This window comes from Colobus angolensis, unplaced genomic scaffold (genome assembly GCF_000951035.1).
Source record: "Colobus angolensis palliatus isolate OR3802 unplaced genomic scaffold, Cang.pa_1.0 Scaffold17, whole genome shotgun sequence".
NCBI classification, from domain to species: domain Eukaryota; kingdom Metazoa; phylum Chordata; class Mammalia; order Primates; family Cercopithecidae; genus Colobus; species Colobus angolensis.
The window spans coordinates 15165025-15183064 of NW_012114821.1; the positions used below are offsets into that span (position 1 = coordinate 15165025).

Below are 18040 nucleotides of genomic sequence, written 5' to 3' on the forward strand. Positions count from 1 at the left end.
TCCTGCCCATTGAAATTTTTTTATTCCCTTTCTAGGCTAGGTACTATTGAAGCAGTGATGAATTAGTGGCCCGTGCCCTCCTGGAGCTTGGAATAAACAAAGGATAAGTCCCATAAAAGAAGTGAGCAGAAGGTTGTAATGGAAAACAAAGCAGCTACTTTAGTGTCGTCAGGGAAGGCTTTTCTGATAGTTTAGCATAAAGCTAGGCAAGGAGCAACCCCACTAGAGGGAGGAGAATGGGCCAAAATCATGAGACTGGACAGTATGTTCGTGGAACCTAAGAGAAGTGAATAAGGGTGGAAATACCACTTTTCATACCCTCTGTGAAGAGTTCAGAGGTTCAAATAAGACACTCTTTGAAAGCTGTTGATATGTACATATTCTGGATACCAGAATTCACAAATATCCCTTCGCTTTTTTAAACAAAAGACCAGATGTTAACTTTCCTGAACAAAATTCAAAATACATCTACAAGTGGGGCATGGTTGTGTGCACCTATAGTCCAAGGTACTTGGGAGACTGAGGTCAGTGGTTCACTTGAGGCCAGGAGTTCAAGGCTGCAGTGTGTGATGATTGCACCTGTGAATAGCCACTGCGCTCCAGCCTGGACAGAATAGCAGGACCGTGTCTCTAATAAAAGGAGTGCAACTGCAGGTCCAAGGGCACTGGTGTTGAACCTTCTCCACAGCCATGTTCCCTGGCAAAAGAAATGTAGTTGTTCTAGTATAGAAAATGTTATTTGGACATATGACATAAGCTGCGCTGTTTCCAGAACTAAGGGTCACTGTGGAATATCTTTGTCTTCCACATTGCAAATGCAGAACCTGAAGATAAAAGTTTACTAGAGGGCTTCCCAAGTTCAAGTTCTATAAAATATAAGTTTAGAAATATATCTGCTGAAGTCTTACAGGTCGTTCTTCGAAATAATACATGCAGCAGATATGTTTACTCTATTTGAATCCTGGTGGAGGTTCTTCTTTTCACTATTTGAGTCACAAGATTACATATTGGAAGCATCAGTATATAGTTGATTGCAAATGAAAACTCGCATCACTTGCATCTGAATGAACCATTGCAGGTGTTTGGAGGGGACTGCAGTTGGCCAAATGAATCCAGTGATTCTCATCCCTGACGAGATACATTGGAATCACCTGGTTCCACCCTCAGAGATTTCGATTTAACTGATCTAGAGATGAAGCCCAAGTATTGCTAACCAGGTGACTTCAACTTCAGCCAAAGCAGAGACCCTCTGAGCCCTTCCACCATTGTTTGCTACTGTTAAAATATAGAGAGGCTAGAATGGAGGTGTGTTACTCAGAAATCTGAAGCCAGTGATAGTGATATTTGTCAACTTTGTGAACTGGATTGTGGACCTCAGAACTTAAGCCAGTTTGAAGTCAGTTCTCACCACCTCTTTCTTTCTTCTAGTTCAGTACCTTTTAATAAGTGAAACAGTCAAGTCAGAGCAGTGGGCAGGTCTAAGCTTCTTTCAAAGCCAGTCTCAGTATTTTAAGTGCCCAGTTACTGAGTTCTTTCGCCTCTCTTCTGTGTGCCTGGAGTCCCTCTGTTTGCATGCTCTGTGTCTTCACATTCACCAGGGTTGTGTGCCCTAGACTCCTGTTCTCCTTCTCACACTGCCTATTGCCCATGCCCATTCAGTTTACTTCCATAGAGCTTCCACTTTAGACAGGATCTGATGTTCTTTTTGAACCTTAGTGACTTACTGGGAAACTCTCCCAGAGATGATTGCATTTTAACAAGGAATACTGCCTTAATCTAAAGGGAAAATTATAGTAATAGAATTTTATGTATCAGTTACATGGACACTATCAGAGGAGATATTCTGGGAATAATTAGTAATTATAAAGATAGTTGTCCGGGTGCAGCGGCTCACACCTGTAATCCCAACAACACTTTGGGAGTCTGAGGCAGGAGGATCACTTGAGTCCAGGAATTTGAGACCAGCCTGGGCATTGTAGCAAGACCTTGTCTCTACCAAAAAAAAAAGGCTGGATGTGGTGGCACATGCCTGTAATCCCAGCTACTCAGGAGTCTGAGGCAGGAGGATTGAAAATGGGAGGTCGAGGCAGCAGTGATCCATGATTATGCCATTGCACTTAGCCTGGGTGACAGAGCAAGACCCTGTCTCAAAAGAAAGTAGGTGACATTTATTGAACACTCATTACATGCTAGTCACTTTACATATGTTTTCTTTTTTAACTTTAATAACACCTTCACAAGGAAGTAGCTGTTAATCTCCTTTTTTAAGAGGAGGAAGCCTGAAAGTCACATTAAGTGCTAGAGCCAGATATGAACCCAAGAAGGTAAAGTCCAGAGCCTTTTCTGCCTCCCATTTGGAAGTGGAGCACCAGACATTTGTCAAGCATTGCCTAGTTCATTATCACAGCAGAGATGGCATTGTTTTCCCTCATCGTGGTGAGATAGCATGAGACTCAGAAGAGCCAGGATACTTGCTCATGGCAGTATTAATGTGTGCCTGGGCCTAGACTCAAACCCAGATCTGATTGCCTCCAAAATCAGACTTTTCCCTCCACTCTACCATGGACCTTAAAGTATGAATAAATTGCTTTTCCAAATTAACAGAGTATTGCATTGCCTCCAAACTGGAAAAACCTCGGTTCCCAGCCTGCAGCTCCTTTAAAGCCATGTGTTTTGTAGCAGTTTCTCATATGGGCTTCAGCAGACAGCAAGCAATGCACTTTTGATTTTTAAGTCTGGCAAATCCTCTGGAATAGCAAGGGTGTCGTGGTGCTGATACTGCCTAGGATTTGAGGACCTGCCAAATCTCCCTGGCTTTCATGTTGAACAGAGATTAGTAGAAACTCCTTCAAGGAACGTGTTCCATAAATGAAGAAAGGAGGACAAAATTGAAGAATTAAAATATAGAAGAGGTTACAGATCAAAACCACAGGACTCACAGCTTGTGAGGATTGAGGTTTTTAAACCTTGCCTTGGAGGTCTGACACAGTGTGTGTCATTTTGCTGGCTTCCAGTGTGACTCTAATTCTAGTAGACAAGTGAGTAGAATAAAACTTCATTAATTTAGAGCCCAGAAATTTATAAAGTGTGACCATTTGGTTGCAGTATATGCTGTTGGTTCTCAGCATATACGAAGGTATATGTTAAGGGGTAAAAAGTTTTTTTTTTTTTTACGTTTACTAAGGGGTAAAAAGGCTTTTTTAAAGTCTTGATTTACAAATCTGAATCTATGAAACCAAGGAACCTGCAGTTTGACATCAACTGTCTTGTTACCTCCTGCCCACATTCCTAATATAAGAAATAATAGATTTCTTAAAAATGTTTTAGGCCAGGTACATTGGCTCTCACCTGTAATCACAGCACTTTGGGAGTCTGAGGCTTAAGCCCAGGACTTCGAGACCAGTCTGGGCTACATGGCAAAACCCCATCTCTACAGGAAAAAAAAAAAAAGAAAAAACACAAAACTCAGCCACGTGTGGTGGTGCATGCCTGTTGTACCAGCTCCTTGGGAGGCTGAGGCCGGAGGATCACTGAAGCCCAGGAGGCAGAGGTTGCAATGAGCCAAGATCACACCACCGTACCCACTCTGGGTGACAGAGTGAGACCCCATCTCAAAAAAAAAAAAAAAAAAGGTTTACTTTGACCTAATGTTCTGTTGTTAATAGCTATGACCTTAAGGCAGAGTTAACCTTTTGGTGCCTTATTTTCCTCATCTCTCAAATAGTAATAATAGTGGTACTTAGTTGTAGGGTGGTTATGAGAATTAAGTGAGCAAGTATATGTAAAACACATGGCATGGAGCCTGGCATGAGTAAATGCTGTGTTCTCATCAACATGATGATACCCTTGCTTTAAAGACTGCCCTTTCTGTGTGAGGCTAATAAAAGCCTCAAACACATTTTGTCTCAGCCATTCATGAGGTCATGAGTTCAAGAACAGCCTGACCAACGTGGTGAAACCCCATCTCTACTAAAAATACAAAAAAGTAGCTGGATGTGGTGACACGTGCCTGTAATCCCAGCTACTCGAGAGGCTGAGACAGGAGAATCACTTGAACCCAGGAGGTGAAGGTTGCAGTGAGCCAAAATCACGCCACTGCACTCCAGCCTGGGCAACAGAGTGAGACTCCATAAAAACAAACAAACAAACAAACAAAAAACCCATAACTCAGATGTTTTACTGTCAAATTAATGCATTGTATACAAATATTCCAAAGGTTTTTGTTTTATGTACCCTTGTTGGAAAACATGACATAAAGTGGCCACTGTAGTTAAACAGGAAATGTGAATTTAAAAATTCTTCCTGTACTGGCTGGCCCAAACTCTGTATACTACCAAATAGTAGGTACTCAGTACGTATTTGCAGAAATGTCTGCGTGGATGACTAGCGCATTCATTGGATCCAGTAACATCAGCCCTGCGTCTTAGCAGGAGCCCCAGTAAGCTCTTTTTTTCTATTTGCATTGTAGCATTGATTGTTTAATGTTGATTTGAGTGGAACACCCTCTCAAAAGTAAGATAACAGATTCCTTGCTACAAGAAAAGACATTTTCTTGGAGATCTCCATTTTCAAATATTTCTTTATCACATATACATGCCAACTGGAAATGAGTCCCTTTATTAAAATGGTTGGGAGATACAGTCATAAATGTTTGACAAAAAAATTAATAAAATGGTTGGGAGGGTTAAGGGAATTCAGTCATCCACTCTAGAATGAGTTACTTCAGTTGGATAATCGCTACTTACCTTCTTCGCTGTCTGAAGGATCATGCAAGGGATGTGAGAGCTTTAGTTGTGGCCACAGCGTAGTAAGTTTGGAGTTTGGAACATGCATCTGGAGGGAAAATGAGGGAACTGGCCATTTAAGGGCAGTAAGAACCAGAAAAGGCAAAACCGTAAAGCCATATTTTGACTGACTTTGTAAGTTTTCCAAGGGCTTGTCTTGACAGGGAAACAGTGTGATAAGTGATAAGAGATTTGTTCAGAATTCAGCTTTGGCATTTACTTTTTGTAAAACATAGGTTAGTTTACTTCACCTTCCTGATCCTTGGTTACCTCATTTATGAAATGGGTTTGGGAACAGTACCTAACTCACAGAGTCATTGCAAAAATTAAATAATAGAATTCATATAATGTACTTAGCAGTTTAGGTGCTCAGTTTTTTAAAAACCTGTTACCTTTTTATCTGTCTGGAAGGTCAAAAGCCAATAGTCTTGATTGCTAAAATTCTGGAGATAAAATCTCTCTGCAGTGGTAAGTGTTCAGCAGGTGCCTTAATTTCTTGCCAGGGGGTTGTGGTTATTGATCATATGCCAAAAATGTATATCCCTGTAGGGCACAGTAGGTGTTAACTAAATATTTATTGAATGAAAACTGAAATGACTGTAATGGTCTGAGCAGCTCTGCTTTCAGGCACTAGCATAGGAAGTGAAGAGAGCTTTGTCATTTTTACCTCTTTCCACTCGTCAGCCTCATCCTGGATGGGTCAGGCCTATTTTCCAGGTACTTAATTATGTTCACTTCTTGTTTGTAAAGCAGAGCAATTCAGTAAGATGATGGGAGGAAATAATTTCATTTCTGGGTACTAATTCCAGTAGCAGCTGTTTTCTGCTAACTGAGAAATATGCCTGTGTTAACAACTTTACACTTCCAGCAACAACACTGGAACCACGGTGCACACTAAGCTGTCTAAAGACAAATGTGCAGTGTTTATTTTCTTTTAGGAAACACAGAAACATTAATTAGAATTAATGCATTCTGTTTCTGCATGCATTTCTACTTACACGTTTGATGATTTTCCTAGCTGAACATCCACTTTCTATTATGTCAGAGGGATATCTTCATCACTTCTCTTCATGAAATGTACCCAGAGCTTTCCTGATTGAAACATTTTCAAAAATCAAAAACTTGAAATAGGTTTTCCTTTTGTCTGAGGGTGTGTGGGGGAAGGGGTGTAAAATGAAGACATGTGTGTATACTGTTAATTGGGAAAAACAGTTTACAAAACAGTATATACAAGTTGAACCAACATATGTCAAAAAAAAAAAAAAGACACACATCTTGGTAAAATTAAGGTATTAACAGTGATTATTGCTGCATGTAAAAGTGAGATTAACAACTAATGTTTGGTTTCTTCTTTGTACTATCTTTGTCTCATTTTCTTCTATGAATGTGTTTCATTTTAATGAGAAGTAAAACCTATAAAAGGATAAGCCTCAGAGTTTGAAGGAACAGAGTTGTAGAATTGTCAGTTTTGAAAAGTGTCATAACTATATTTAGAGAAGCTCTTGTAGCTTTTGACAGAGATGCTGCTCAAGAGAGCCTTCAGGAACAATGTGTTCCTCCCTTCACTCACCGTTCAAGTTTCTGGACTGAGTAATTCACATACTAGGTAAAGGTTACTTGTGGAATGATACATTAAAAGTCTCCTTTTCTAGCTGTCTTAAGCCTCTGGCCACCAGCACCACTACTGTACGTAACTCTAATTCAGGCCCTCCTCATTTCGTTGCTTATCTTCCTTACTCTCTCAGCCTCTCTCTGCCTCCTCTCCCTCTCCCACCACCATCCCCGTGAAATACAGGTCTAACTGGTCACTCCACTTTCTCCAGTAGATTGCCGGAGTCGTGAATGGGAATATGAGTTTTTTAGTGTCACATGCAGAGTCTCCCTTCCTGTGTGCTCAGTGTCACCTCCTGCAGCTTGTCCCCTCCTAGGCCCCAGACCTTTGGACCTGCTCCTCACACTTCCCAGTTTGTCCGTGTTCCCTCCTCCAAGTCCTCTCTGAAGGTTAAGGCTGCCTGTGTGGAACCTTGCCTACCTCTTTGGTGCACACCCTTGAACTCAGGTCCCTGGGCTCCCTGGGCCCCATATGCGGTCAGGTCTGTTTCCGCAGATGCCTAATGTCATGGACCGTGTGTTTTTCAGATGTGTTTGGAATGTGGTAGAGGCTTAATAAATATATGATGAATGAGTAAGTAGGAATTTCAAAGTGGCTTCTAAAATTTCTCTTTTCCCCAATTATGAAAGTAAGTACTTAGAGGAGAATTATATAACCAAGAAAATATTAAAATAGAAATTAATCTTTGGAGCTTTTGCTTCATTGACTTCTAACCATTACTGTTATCAGGAGAAAATGTTCTTGTGTGCTGGGCATCCAGCTGTTACTCCCCAAGCTATATCAGATTACTTTCTTTCCAGGCTGGACTGCAGAGTGAACGCAAAAGAGGAGTAGTGGGGACTCTGACCCATCCAAACCATTTCCTCACCGGGAGAGCTTAGGAATGTTACTTAACCTCTCTGCGCCTTCATTTCTTCACTTAGTAAAAGAAACTAAAGACTTCCCTCACAGGTAGTACATGAGATAGCATATGACATAAGATGCCTGGAATGTAGTCATTAAAATAGTAGATGTTTATTGAGGGCTGGGCACAGTGGTACATGGCTATAATCCCAGCACTTTGAGAGGCCAAGGCAGGAGGATCACTTGAGGCCAGGAGTTTAAGACCAGCCTGGACAACAAAGCAAGACCCCATCTCTACAAAAATTTAAAAAATTAGGCATGGTGAGGCAGTCCTGTAGTCCCAGCTACTTGGGAGGCTGAGGCAGGAGGATGCCTTGAGCCCGGGAGTTCAAGGCTTCAGTGAGCCATGATTGCACCACTGCATTCTAGCCTGGGCAACAGAGTGAGATCCTGTCTCTAAAAAATACGTATTTTTTAAATTAGCCTCATGTGGTGGCGTGCACTTATAGTACCGGTTACTAGGAAGGCCAAGGTAGGACAATAACTTGAACCTGGGAGGTCAAGGCTGCCATGAGCCATCATCTTGCTAGTACCTGATGTGTGCCAGACACATTTTAATGAGAAAAATGTGTGTGTCCTTAGTGAGAAGGAAGATAGGAAGCAAATAAGGAGCGATAAGAGCCAGAAAGAAAATATAGCAGGGTGTACAAGAATGGAACATTATGGGGAGGTGGTCAGGCCAGGTACTGCCCGCTCTAAGGAGGTGCTGACTGATGAGAGTCCTGCAGGGAGTGAGCAGGGAGCTCTCCGAGGGCCTACAGGAGAGTGTGAGCAGCAGGAGGGACCAGTGCTCCTCCTCAGCCAAAGGAACAACTCAGAGTGACAGGAGCTGAGTGCGAGAAGGGGCCTGCAGTTGGTGCCTGGAGGTCATGGCGCAGATGTGTGTTTATTCTGAGCAGGATGGGAATCAACAGCAAGGACTCAGTAGATTCATAGACATTTCCAGAGTTTCTCTTCTGTTTTGTTTTCTATTTTCTCTCCTGTACTTAAATTATATGAAAGCATTTCCTAAACTGTTCCACTGTGGTGTAGCCCAGAGTAAATCATTTAGTTTTACTTTTAGTCTGCTGAAATCCCAAGAAAGATTATACCATCTCTAATCGATATACCTATAAATTAGTACTGAATGTCAAGAAAATGCTTTGAAATTTTGGGAAGTTATACAAACATCTGAAGTTACAATTATTTAGTGATTTCTGTGCTTCAAATGCCTTGGTTTTCGGACTTCTGTGGAACATACCATTCCCCTCTGGTATTCATGGACCAGTCAGCACTGGGTATGTCAGCTGCTTAGTCAAAACTTATGCGTACTTGGCTCCTCAAAGTCACATTTGGGATGATGGCCGTTTGTCACGTGCCTCACTGGCAGCTTAGTTTGGAGAAGAACACTATGTGTAGGCAAGACGTGCCTGTGTCAAATGTGGTTCATGTTAACGTAGCGAAAGTCAGTCTAGTAGATTTGACAAACTTCTAAGAGAATAAACATCATACGTCATCACCATTGAAGTTGTGGGTCAATCATGGAATGACTTAAATGGTATAAATTACTTATCAGCAAAATACTTTGAAATAGTCCGTGCTTAGAAATGAGAGGTGAGGGTGGGACGAGGGAAAGGAGCAGAAAAGATAACTATTGGATACTTGGCCTAATACCTGGGTGATAAAATAATATGTATAACAAACCCCTGTGTTTACCTACATAATAAACATTCACATGTACCCCCAAACCTAAAAGTTTTTTTTTTTTTTTAAAGAAAGAAAGAAATGAGAGCTGAGACCTGAAGCCAGCATGGTGCCTCACGCCTGTAATCCCAGCTGAGGCAGACAGATCACTTGAGCTCAGGAGTTTAAGAGCAGCCCAGGCAACATGGAGAGAGACTGTCTCCACAAAAAATACCAAAAAAAAAAAAAAAAAAGGTGTGATGTTGTGCATCCATAGTCCCAGCTACTTGGGAGGCTGAGGTGAGGGGATCGCTTGAGGCTAGGAGGTTGAGACTGCAGTGATCAATGATCACCCCACTGCACTCTAGCCTGGCCGACAAAGCGAGACCCTATCTCAATAAAAACAAAAAGGAGAAAGAAAAAGAAAGAAATGAGAGGTAAATGGTGCTGTTTAACTTGCCTGAATGCAGTTAATACTCAGCTAAGTGTATGGTTTTTTGGTTTTTGTTTTTTGTTTTTAAGATTTATATCTATTCTTGGTTGTATCTGTTGGTAAGATTGTTCAGAAACACCGCAGAAACCTAGATTTTGGGAGAATTAAAAAATAAAGTTAACCTTCCATCACTTGAATAGTGTCTAAAAATTACTAAATTTTTTTTTTTTTTTTTTTTGAGACAGAGTCTTGCTCTGTCGCCCTGTTGCCCAGGCTGGAGTGCAGTGGCGTGACTTTGGCTTACTGCACCTCCACCTTTCAGGCTCAAGTGATCCTCCTCTCTCAGCCTTCTGAGTAGCTGGGATTATAGGCATGCACCGTCATGCTTAGCTAAGTTTTGTATTTTTAGTAGAGACAGGGTTTTGTCACGTTGGCCAGGCTGGTCTCAAACCCCAGGCCTCAAGTGATCCACCTGCCTCAGCCTCCCAAAGTGCTAGGCGTACAGGCACAAGCCACCACACCTGGTCGGCTTAAAAATTATTACATTTTTCAAAGGCAGTCCTTCCCTACTTAAGAAACCTGAAACCTCTTATTATGCATAATCAACCTAAGCTTGGGAAGTTCTTCCTTATGTCTGGCCCAAATCATCTTCTACAGTTGGAGTGCATTTCTTTTCATCTGAGCTAATGGAAAACAGCTGCCCAACCTTCCCAATAACAACCTGCATATACTTGAAGATGGTCATTAAGTCACCCTCTAGCTTTCCCTCCTCTGTACTAAGTAACGCCTCTAACTCACCTTCAGAGTTTCCATTTTCCACCCTTTTAATCATCTCTTCATATCCCCAAGCTTTTCTGCATCCTTCTTTAAATGTGGTTTCCAAATTGGAACATAATAACATAGCAAGAGTTGTCCTCACCATTAACTGTGTCACTGCCTTTTCAGGTGGTCATATGCCATTGTCATTTATATGAGAAACTCAGTAATTTTATCAACATCCAAAAAGATGAGATGTAGAACTAACAGTTCTTTTTACAGTGAGCTAAGCCTGCTTTGTGGCTGCAGATTCTGATTTTGGAGTCTGAGGCCTTTAGCAACCCAAACTTCAGCTGTTTTCTTTTTTTTTGAGACGGAGTTTTGCTCTTGTTGCCCAGGCTGGAGTGCAGTGGCGCTCTGTTGCTCACTGTAACCTCCACCTCCCAAGTTCAAGCGATTCTCCTGCCTCAGCCTCCCGAGTAGCTGGGATTACAGGTGCCCGCCACCACGCCAGGCTAATTTTGTATTTTTAGTAGAGACAAGGTTTCTCCATGTTGGTCAGGCTGGTCTCAAACTCCCGACCTCAGGTGATCTGCCCACCTCAGCCTTTCAAAGTGCTGGGATTACAGGCATGAGCCACCTCGTCCGGCTCTTCAGCTGTTTTCTAAGAAAAATTTGCAGGCCCACAAGCTCCTGCCTCCCCTTCTAGGTTTGGTGACATGTTCTGGAGTACAGGAATCTTCCCAAGCACTGTTTCCTCTTAGGCAAAATTCTCTTGTACTTGACTTCTGGTTCCATTTCTAAATCAAAGGTACATGGATTGAACACGGAATCCCCTGGGGTCTCTTACTTCCTTCCCCAAAGCAGTTTGCTTTGGAACAGATAGATACGTGACAAAGGGCATTGCTTTCTATGTCTAATCTCATTGAAATCATAGAGGGAGAAAGAGCTTGAAAAATGGTCCAGCGAGCACAGGAAGATAAATAGAAATTGTTTAATGCCTGTTATTTAGGAGAGGTAGCAGTGTGTCATTGACGTTGTCTTGTTTGTATGCCATCTCTCTTGTTTCAGGCTTACCAATGTGACTTGTCTCTAACTCCCTCCCCCTCTCTTTTCCCTAAAAATTTTAATTCCTCACCTGGAGATGCTCCTGGTACTAGGATTTTCAGAACCACAGCGCTCGATTGAAACAGAGACATAGATCCAACTAAAGAGTTTCATTGCTTATTTCTCCAGGCTTCTCGTGCTCGAGCACAGCCCAGGCCAGGCACTCAAACATTTCATTCCTTGGTCAGCTTCTGCAGGAAGGAGGGATCCTAGTATCACCCATTGTCCAGCATGTGACCTTGGACATGGGCGGGCAGGAGAGTGTTTTGACCAGTGTGAATATGTGGTGAGGTTCCTAAGTTAGCATGACTATCTAGATACTGTAGGGTCTGTTTTATATGTGTGACCAAGAGATTTGCTGATAAGTTATATGAAATCCTTATCAAATTTTCTCTCTCTCCAGATGTTGGGGTTCATTAAGCATTGCCTCACAGGTAGTAATTGTCATTGTACTTCTGAGAGAAGTAATGTAAATTTTGCATCACAACCAAAATTTGTTGAATCTGTGGATACCTGGGAGATCAATTTGGGGATGATTGATTACTGGGGTCATTTTGAATGAATAAATGAAATATAGCTCAGCTATGTTTCACAGTAAGATACAGCATTAAAAGTGCCAACTGTTGGTGCTTAGGTATGTGTAGGTTCCAGAAAGGTGCATTTCCATGGACCATGCCCACTGTTCATTGGAAGTGAGGTGGATTATTTTTTATTCTCTTCTGAAAAATCACCAGGATATTTATGCACAGTTTAAAGACATTTAGTAGGACACCTAATTTTTTTCCATCTTTAATGAGATTCAGAATTCAAGTGGGATAAATAAAACTGTACTAAACTTACCAGCTTATATTTGAGGGCAGAAACCTACAGATCTGTTGTCTTCTTGCAGCAAACTTGTAACAATGCTCAGATGTCTGTTTCTTCATTGCTGAAAATGTATTTTTGTATCACTGAGCAGGCCTTGTGAACTGCATACCTGCCCTGCAGGGCACTGAACCTGCAGACAAGAGAGTGGAGCTGTATATAACTTCTCCATTTTCTCTTTTTTCCAGTCTAATAGGCAACCAGCTAAGTTGAACCTTCTCACCTGCCAAGTAAAACCTAATGCCGAAGACAAAAAATCTTTTGACCTAATATCACGTAAGTCCTTTTTCTCTCTCTGAGTTGGTTATTGTGGCTTCTGACACCTACACATTTCCATTCTCCAGGTCAGCAGCTTTCCAAGCGGGACTCCTCAGAGTTGGCATTGAAACAGTTTCTTGTTATTCCTGCATGTGCTGCTCTAGAAAGATGCCCCGGGTCTCTTAATTTCCACTGAGCCCACCTGCAATTGACAAAACATAGCAGTGTCAGATCTGACCAGCAATAGAATAGAATCTAGGATTTGTACATTGAACTAGACCAATGCTTGACTGTGAGTACACAGCTTTATCCCCTTGGAGAGATGTTCCTAAGTGTATTCCCATTTTCTGTCTTAGGCCTACTGAATTATAGTTGTTGGTATAAGGCCCAGACGTAGTTTTAAAAAAAAAAAAAAAAAGCTGCTAGGTGATTGAGGTGATTATAATGTGTACCTGTGGTTAAGAAGCACAGATACAGACTTGGGGAATGCAGATGTGCCATTATATCTGTACAACACATTTGTCCAGAGTTATATCCCTGCAAAATCTAACTCTTAAAGGAAAAATCATTTCCTTGCTTCCAAGCAGAACTGCCTTCAACCTCCATGAATTGATGGCACTGCACCCTGTCACCCTTCTACTTCATGGTTCAGAGTTTACTATTCTCCTGTGATGAGAGAGTATAATGAGCTACCCACCCCACAGCCGGTTATAGCCTGTGCCCTCACAGTGTGTAAAGAGTTGGGGGGAGATGTTCCTCTAGGCCGGCTACCTGTGCTTGTACTGGTTCCCATGGGTATGTTTACCGACCCAAACTGTAGCTGAGAGGACACGTCTTTGTAAAGAGAGGATGACAGTGCCAATGAAATGACTCTCATGAATATCCTGAAATCCTGCAACAGTAATCTTAAGTATCCTTCCTTCTCTATCACAGCCCAGCAAGGCAGACCCACAGCCAAAGTGGATGATCTATATATAGAAGCACAGAAATATTTTCTTGCCCTTTGAAACCCTTCTGATGCAGTTGTGTGAACAGTCCTGACCAAAAAGATGAAATCAGTCATGAGGCTCTTTAGGTGTAGTCGAAGCTGCATTCTGCAGCATCTGTATGAAGTTTAGATTCCCTGTGATTTTCATTACCAAGAGATTTCTTGAGTTATTGATGAGAAAGAAATACGGAAATTTTGAATTATTTTATGACTTCAAAAAGCCAAGAATCCCTAGTTATGAGAATCTATAGGTTATTAATAATAGTTGTCAGTTATAGAGCATCTATTACATGCCAGGTGCCTTATATACATTATTGCTAATCCTCACGAAAGCCCTATTGGTTTTCCATTTTACAGAAGAAAAAACTGAGACTCCAAGAGGTTCAGTGACCTAAAGAAGATCACCCAGCAGTAAAGCAGAGATTCAGCCAAAGTTCTCAGGCACTGCCACCCATGGCATGTTCTTTTTTGTTTTGTTTTGTTTTTGGGTTTTATTTTTGTTTTTGTTTTTGTTTTTTTGAGACAGGGCCTCACTGTGTCACCCAGGCTGGAGTGCAGTGGTTCAGTCACAGCTCACTGCAGTCTCAACCTCCTGGTCTCAAGTGATCCTCCTGCTTCAGCCTCCCAAGTAGCTGGGACTACAGGTGCACGCCACTGCATCTGGCTAATTTTTAATTTTTTTGTAGAGGCAGGATCTGTATGTTGCTGAGGCTGGTCTCAAACTCCTAGGCTTAAGCAGTCCTCCTGCCTTGACCTCCCAAAGTGTTAGGATTACAGTCATGAGCTGTAATATTAAGCATGGTGTGTTCTTTGACATACACATTGTCTCTGTCTCCAGGGGAGATGAAGGGTGTGATTGCCTAGCCTAGTACAGGAGGTGCTCAGGATGTGTTAGTTTGACCTGAATATATTGAGAAAGAGCTTCCCTCATGTACACCCTGCCCAAAGTATCCAAGTTAGGCCACTCCTTCCCTTACATGGATAGCAGAGATTGAGCCTTTCTTCCTGCAACCTGATTCAACCAGAGAGCAGCCCCAACATCTGGGGCATAGTATTCCTAGTGTCGGGGGCTACCCCGTGGTTAAGTCTCAGAACAAATGGGGAACAGTAAATGAATCATTTCTGAAAAGGAGGATTTAAAAAAAAAACACACACACACAGTAACAGTTGAATTGAAAATGAAACAGAAAATACTGAATTAGCTATCACTCTCCAGTTTGTCATAGAAATCCATTTGGATCAAATAGGACCTTCCCCTCTCCTCGCTGTTTATTCAAAAGCAGTGTCAGATGTTTGCATGGTATTTGTGGTTATTTCATTGTATTCTTGTTGCACTTAAGAAAAATAATCTTGACAGAATGAATCATGTAGCTGTTTTATTGCTGTGTGACCTTGTGTAAGTCACTGAACCTCTTGGAGCCTCGGTTTGTCTGTAAAATGAGAAACAGATAGGGCTTTTGTGAAGATTTGCAATAATGTACACAAGGCACCTGGTACATAATGGTGTAAAACTAAAATAATATTAAAGTTCTGCTTTTACTGGGTTGGTTTTCTTTCCAGGAACTTAAATCTATGTTATACCTGAAAGTACCCTGCTTTCTAAGGTTTCACTTATTTTTCTTTTTTTTGTTTTAGATAATAGAACATATCACTTTCAGGCAGAAGATGAACAGGATTATGTAGCGTAAGTAGTTTTGAAATAAAGGTGCAATGCCTTGGATTGAAAAAGCACCTCTCTCTTTATAATATACATTAACATTTTCTTTCCTTTGTAAGAACCTCACCTGGTGGCTCCATGCTTCTTTCTTGCCTGTGGGCCATGTTGCTCTTCTCTGTCTGTGGTTCTCCCTCTTGTCTACTCAATAAGTTCTGGTACCTCCTGCAAGATTCTGCTCAAGCCTCACCCTCTCTGGGGTTACAGCTCCCTCCTCTCTGCCCGTGGTCTCTTCATACCCTTCTGTGATCCTGTGGTGCATATCTGCAGCCCTCTAGAGACCAAGGGCTTTTTGGGGACAAGGACCATGCCTTATGCATCTTTTAATCACATCCCCTGCCCTCAGGAGGGGCCTTTGCTCAGTTTTTGGTGGCCAAACATACCAGCCAGCCTACCTGGACACTTGACCGTTACTGTAAGAGGAGCAGGAGAGCCGGGCCCTGAAGTAAGGAACACTGGCCTGTGCCTTTCACTGGGGTGAACAGAGTCAATAAAAAGGAGCTTGATACAGCGGGAAGGACCAGGTTGGTATCACATACTCCTGGGTTGGAGTTTTGCACTTACCTGACCAGGTATGCAACCTTAGATAGTCCCTCGCCCCTTTTTTAAAACACTAGCCCTGGTCCTGAGCCGTCTTTATTCCCTCCTCTGTCCTGTAGCCTGCCTAGACTGAAAAAGGCAGTGTGTGACTATTACAAATCTCAGCTGCTTGGGAGAAGGATGTTTTTGTTAAAGTGGGCAATTAGTGTTCACTTTTTTTTTTTTTTATTTCTAATGAGTACTTGGGGTAATTTGGACCGAGTTTGATAAACTATCAAACTTACTGTCCCATCTGTGGCATAGAATACATGCTGTGTTCCTCTCATTTCTGGAGAGCCACATAATTCCGCTCATACCCTTTTTGCCTTACACACACCTCTTTTCTGTCTCCCAGTCGCTTACTTGCTTTTGTTATTGCTCACACACACACAGTCTTCTCTGGGGAATTTTACTCTTCCCATTTCAAAGGAGAAATGTTAAAGGATCAGACAGAGAAGAGAACGTGGGTAGAAAAGATACAGAAGTGGGAGGAACAGGGTGGTGAAAGCAAACAGAGAGAAGGTAGAAAGACAAAGGAAAAGGAGGAGAAAGGTCTAATTAGCCATGCATTATTTGAATATTTAATGAATGCCAGCTATATGCCAAGACTATGCAAAGCCTTGAGAATACAACATTAAATTAGACGGAGCCCCTGCCCTGAAGGAACTGCATCTCTACTGCAGGAGGCTGTCATAGGTGCGACATAGTGCAGGTGCTGAGAGTAAGGGCAGAGGAGGCCATGTGCTGCAGGAATAGACTCGGGACACACACCCTCATGGCTTCCTGGGGTTATTGCTCAGAGATGACTTCCAAGAGGAAGGTAAGCCTGAGCTGGCTCATGAACGTAGGGGAGGGTTGTAAATACTGTATGCTCCAGGCAGGAGGCTCTGATGGCACAGAAACAGGATGAAATTGGAAGGAAGTGATTGATGACTTGGTGTTATGGGTATAGAGTTGGTGGACTGAAAGGTGACTAGAAGTCAATGAGAAAGGAAGAAGTCAGAGGCCTGGCCCTCCACCCACAGATTCAGAGAGAGGTACTATTTATAATAAAAATGGGTAATAGTTACTGAGATGTTATGTGCTAAATGCACTTCATGTCTTATTAATCCTCACAACCCCAGAAAGTAGGGACTTTTGTCCCTAGTTTGCAAATGAGGAAACAGAGGCACAATGTGCACATGATAACAGTGCGGTAAGCTAAGATTTGAACCCAGACAGAATTCCACAGTCACCTTGGAATATTGTTTCTCCTTATCTGATTTCCTTCTCTCCTCCTCATTTCCCTTTCTCAAAACGCTAAGTGGAACACAGGTGAGTAATTTGGGTGAGGCAGGGAACACAACCACTTTGTTTTCCCTTATGACTAAAACTCAGGCCTTCAATATTTTATTTACTCTTAGGACTTAACAGGTAATTCAGTCCCAGTTTTGTTAGAGATTCATTTCCTGCCCATGACAGTTAACATTTTTCAGTAAAAGGATTATGTGGCCCATCCTGAAGTTGTACATTTTGCACTTTGCAGTTTTGTTTGTTTTTGAGACAAGGTTTCACTCTGTCACACATGCTGGAGTACAGTGGCATGATTATAGCTCAGCTGCAGCCTCAGTCTCCCAGGCTCAGGTGATCCTCCTGTCTCAGCCTTCCAAGTAGCTAGTGCTACAACCATACATCACCACTCCCAGCTAATGTTTCTTTCTTTCTGTCTTTTTTTTTTTTAGTAGCCATGAGGTCTTGCTGCTGTTACCCAGGCTGGCCTCAAACTCCTGAGCTCAAGCCATCCTCCCACCTCGACCCCACAAAGTGCTGGGATTACAGGCGTGAGCTACAGTGCCCGGCCTGCTTTCTCTTTGGGTGCTGGTGGTGAGAGGGGAACTTTGTTTTGAGTGCTGTAGGAGGTAATGGCAGTCCACAAAGAAAGCACATGCCCCAGAGGGAAGCCTTAGTTCTTCACTTACCTCCAGGTTACATAGAGGCAGTTTTGCTGCGTCACTGAGTTTATTTTTCATATGAAAGTGTTCGATGAAATTGAATGGAAAAATTTCTTCTCACTGAGGAAGGTTCACAAAGAGCAGATGCATGTTAGACTCATTTGGCTTCTTGTCCAGGCTCTGCTGGCTACTGGCGTGTGTGTGTGTGTGTGTGTGTGTGTCTTGTCTGTCTGTCTGTATGTGTGTGTGTGTGTCTGTGTTGTCTCGCTCTGTCGCCCAGGCTGGAGTGCAGTGGCGCGATCTCGACTCACTGCAACCTATGCCTCCCAGGTTCAAGCAATTCTGCTGCCTCAGCCTTGCAAGTACCTGGGACTACAGGCGCCTGCCACCAGGCCTGGCTAATTTTTTTGTAATTTTAGTAGAGACGAGGTTTCACCATGTTAGCCAGG

At 42.4% G+C, this 18040-nt stretch overlaps 1 protein-coding gene across 3 annotated transcripts in view; it reads left to right on the forward strand.

Annotated features, from left to right (window-relative positions):
• ASAP1 (ArfGAP with SH3 domain, ankyrin repeat and PH domain 1) overlaps positions 1–18040 on the forward strand; it is a 358455-nt gene that overhangs the window by 255973 nt on the left and 84442 nt on the right. For all 3 annotated transcript variants that reach the window (XM_011938170.1, XM_011938171.1, XM_011938172.1), the window contains 2 exons: positions 12310–12397; positions 15003–15051. In XM_011938170.1, the coding sequence (XP_011793560.1) occupies positions 12310–12397; positions 15003–15051 (137 nt within the window). The remainder of the gene's footprint in view (positions 1–12309; positions 12398–15002; positions 15052–18040) is intronic.